General features: G+C 40.5%; 1 protein-coding gene across 1 annotated transcript in view; it reads right to left on the reverse strand.

The window, feature by feature from the left end:
* Positions 1-16: 16 nt before the first annotated feature.
* The window catches only part of cfap69 (cilia and flagella associated protein 69), an 11,119-nt gene continuing 7,079 nt past the window's right edge, over positions 17-4,056 (reverse strand). The window contains exons 19-26 of the mRNA XM_025065333.1: positions 3,910-4,052; positions 3,692-3,826; positions 3,057-3,133; positions 2,757-2,954; positions 1,569-1,655; positions 1,373-1,450; positions 387-489; positions 17-156 (exon numbers count right to left, since the gene is read on the reverse strand). Coding sequence (XP_024921101.1) covers positions 116-156; positions 387-489; positions 1,373-1,450; positions 1,569-1,655; positions 2,757-2,954; positions 3,057-3,133; positions 3,692-3,826; positions 3,910-4,052 — 862 coding nt within the window. The 3' untranslated portion in view covers positions 17-115. The remainder of the gene's footprint in view (positions 157-386; positions 490-1,372; positions 1,451-1,568; positions 1,656-2,756; positions 2,955-3,056; positions 3,134-3,691; positions 3,827-3,909; positions 4,053-4,056) is intronic.

The raw sequence follows: 4,056 nt of genomic DNA on the forward strand, positions 1-4,056 counted from the left end.
GGTCACAGCGGGAGGAGGGGAGACGGGGGTGATGTAGAGACGAGGACAGTGCGATGGATACGGGTGAAGAAAATGAGCAGGAACCGACGACGCTGCTGAAGGAGGAGTGACATCATCAACGGAGGTGGTTTTGGTGAGGATACGAGCGACACAGCTCTGGAACAGAACCGTAAAGAGTTCTTTAGTTCTTACAGCGTGGCTTTGGCTAATAAAGAAGCTGATTAGCTTAGCTAAATTAACGACTGTCTTTGCAGAAAAAAAGGTGTGAAACAATAGTGTGGAACTGATGGTTCATGCATTCATTTCTGGAATGATCTGTGGTTCTGGGGTTAGTGGATCCTGACCCTGACCCTGACCCTGACCCTGACCCTGGTCCTGGTCCTTACCTGCTCCCTTCATCGAAGTTCTGGCCACAGTCACCCTCACCCCTGCAGGACCTGAACCACCGTCTAAACCCTTCTCCACTGCGACGATGTGTCCGAGGAAATGCTGGGAAAACACACAGGAACCGTGTTAGCACAATTTACAACCTTAGAACCGATGAGTTCCGCTGACACAGAGGAACTGTTGAACTGCGGTTCATGTGTTTTGAATCAAACCAGTTTCCTTAAATGTGATTAAATGTTAAATGTTTTCTATTTATATGGCTGCTGTTAGCGTACATAGGCTAACCTTGAGTCACTAATTAGCTTACTTTAGCTGTTTTGACTAATACGGTTTCAATTCTTTTTAATTTCCTCTGGTTTTAAACCGTCTCGGTGAACACCTCTCTGACCTCCGACTTTAAACTCTTTGCCTTTTCTGGGTTCTTTTGTAGAAGCTAATAATAGGCACGTTTGCTAACATTAACATTTATTTAACATTAAACTGACTTTAGACTTACTTAAAAAAACAAATTCTTAAATCTGGCAACAATTGTTTTTTTATATTTATTGCCCCCTTTTCAAGGCTAAATCTTCCGTAGGCTAAAGGCTACCTAGCTTGGTTAATGTGTTTTCATATTGTATTCTGCTAAACCATAATTCTGTTAATAATTCTTTCAAATGTTTTAATTGTTTTTCTCCTGATAGTTTCTGACCCTGGGCCACAGAAACACACATGACACAAAAGCTTTAATTTTTCTCAGAATTATTTTATTTCTTTTCCTAAAAAGAAACAAAAAACAAAAAAAAACAAAAACAAAAAAACAACAACACAAGCACACAAAGGTCTTTTCAATAGATTTAAAATCTAAATGATCTAAATCTCAAGTACTTTAGTAAATTATTTGTAGCCTTTTTAAGAGATTTCTGTCTCCTGTTGTTTATTATTTTATTTTTATGAACTTTTAAATGAATAAATAATGTGATGTAGATCATGTCTGACACTTTACCTGTTCAGGACGAAGATCCTCGTCTCCTGGTCGGTGTCTGAACAATTCTACGTTTTTTCTCCTTTGGGCTTTGACTTTCTGCAGCAGAACAAGAGACGTTTTACGTTATTGTTATATCTATAAGATTCAGATCTAACTAGAACTGTGAGTCATCACTGAGGTCAGGTACGAGACATGTGAAGTGGAGTATAAAAACCTTCAGAGCTTCGTAGTTGGACGTCTTGGCCTGGTACGAGTCCCAGGTCTTTGCCGTGAGCTCCTGCTGCCTCCAGTGAGTCTTCATCTGCCGTGATCACAAGAAAAGTCAGAAAATCTCTCCATCCATCACCGAGAGTGAAGAGGTGAACGGAACAGCTGCTGTTTGTGCTTTACGACTTTTTTTCCCTCTAAATAGGATTGTACATTTTAAAAGTAAAATCTAATTCATCTTTCGAAGACGTTGACGGTGATCTAATTCATCTTTCGAAGACGTTGACTCTGCTGACCCTCTCTGCGATCACTCACTGACCTTCCAGGTTCCTACTGTGTTCTACAGGAGAGTTGGTCAAACTGAAAACAACGAAACATACGTTGTGCACCGTATTCACTGGATAAAAGAAAGAATTAGACACCACATAATTACCACATCATGTTCTCGTAATTATCAGGAAATATTCTGTTATTGTGAGACAAAGTGTCTAATTTTCTTTTGTCAAGTGAATGCAATGTGCTCACATAGAAGATTAATTAATTTTTTTAACCTCATTATTTCTAGTTTAAACTGTTCACATTTCCATTTTTAATATTATTTTCTTTTGATTTAATTTTATTTCTATTTCTGTTTTTGAGATTTTGGGAAATATTTATTTTATTTATTTTTCTTAAACAATGAAAATAATATAAATTATCAGCTTCTTCATCAGCAACAGATTCTTATGATTTTATCCAATAATCATTTATAACTTCTCCTCCTCTTGTCACTGGAAGTTGGATTAAAATGTTGTTACAGATCTGTTCTCTTCTTCTTATTTCAACTATTGAAATGGTTAAAACCACATGTTGACATGTTTACAGGCCTGACTCAGTATTGTTGCCACTGTTCATTAGTTTGACATTATATTAGTCCATGGTCATTTCAAACTACTGCTGTTCTTTTCTCTGTTTTTTTCCTGTAGTTTTTTTTCTCTGCTTCTCGTCTTATTTTCTAGTTTGTCTCTGTTGCGTTGCTGCCTCTGCAGATTGATCTTTTATTTTGTTTTTCTCCTTCCTTCTCTGCGTCCTACTCTGGTTTTAAACAGCTAACCTTTGGAGTGAAACTATTTGGAAGCGCCTCACGTTTTTCTACCACAGCTGAGGAACATGGATATTTGTGTTACTTCTTTCTAGCGTGGACAGCTCTCAGCACCTCTGTGTACATGTGCTTCTCCTCGCCCACTTTCTCCTGCTCCTGCCGCTCCAGCATGCTCCTCTGCTCCTCCATCACCTTCCTGGCGTTGTCCTCGGCCGTCCTGCAGATGTTGGACAGCGCCTCCTCGTCCGGTGAGATCGGCTGGACCTCGTCGAGAACGAGTTCCCTGCTGATCTCCTGCCACACCTCACCAACCTGCAGCACCAATCACAGCGGGAGGAATTTAAGTCATTTAAAGTACTGTGGATTTTTTCAGTTAACTCATAATTGTGTGAATAATTGTGGTGTTTCCTGCACCTTGAAGTCCAGGTATCTCCTGACGATGCTCAACGTCACGTAGTCTTTGGTTTTCAGTCCAGGAAGGTCCTGAAAACCTGAGAGTTAAAAAGTTTAAAAAAAGAAAAAAAAAAACAACCAAAAAAACAGTGTGACTTTTAACAATTGTTGGATGGATATTATCAGCTCGATATTAGAATAATTATGTAATATCTATAAGAATCGTTATCCATTTTTTCTCTGATAATGAAAACCTGACAACACAATTCCTGGGTTTTGACAAATGATGTGACCTAAAAATAGTTTGGGAGAAAAACGTCTGTATGTGAAAGTAAAATCCAATAGATGGCAGCATTGCAGCTAATTTCTCTGCATTAATCTTATAATAATTATTACCAAATGCTAAGAGTAATGGTTGGGGATGGCAGAAAATAATTAAGAAACACTGCTCTAACCCATCACCTTAGTGAACAGGCGGCACTAACTTCAGGTCTAAGGATATGACCTATGACCTATGACCTGCAGTAGGCCACGTGAAGGATGTATGGCCTGTTCCTATGTCATTACATTTTTGCAGGTTACATTCGAATGTGACAGAGATGTGGTCCACGTTCTAGATTGTGGACCACACCCCACAGCTCAGGTTCTACATTTACCTATTTTGCAGAAGATGGAGTAAATCTTTGACCTCAGGTTCTCAGAAACATCCAGCACCGCTGCACTGGGCATGTCAGCTGGATACGACAGCTGCGTGTCCTCCTGGTACTGAGTCAGCAGAGGCTTCTGGACGTCTGTAAGACAACAGGAAGTCATCGTTGGTTCTGTTAGTTCTGGACACTCTGGACTCTGTTTGGATCTACTCTACTCTACCTACCTGTGAGCGCCCCCTGTTTGCTCCTCTGGACTCCCAGCTCCTCCTCCTCTTGCCTCCACAGATGCAGCAGGAGTCCAGGAGCCGTGACGCCCGTGTCGTCGCTCCAGCTCAGGATCTGAGGCGGGGGGTTTGGGTTGTCGCAGGGTT

Source organism: Cynoglossus semilaevis, chromosome 18, assembly GCF_000523025.1.
Source record: "Cynoglossus semilaevis isolate Cse_v1.0 chromosome 18, Cse_v1.0, whole genome shotgun sequence".
Lineage (NCBI taxonomy): Eukaryota > Metazoa > Chordata > Actinopteri > Pleuronectiformes > Cynoglossidae > Cynoglossus > Cynoglossus semilaevis.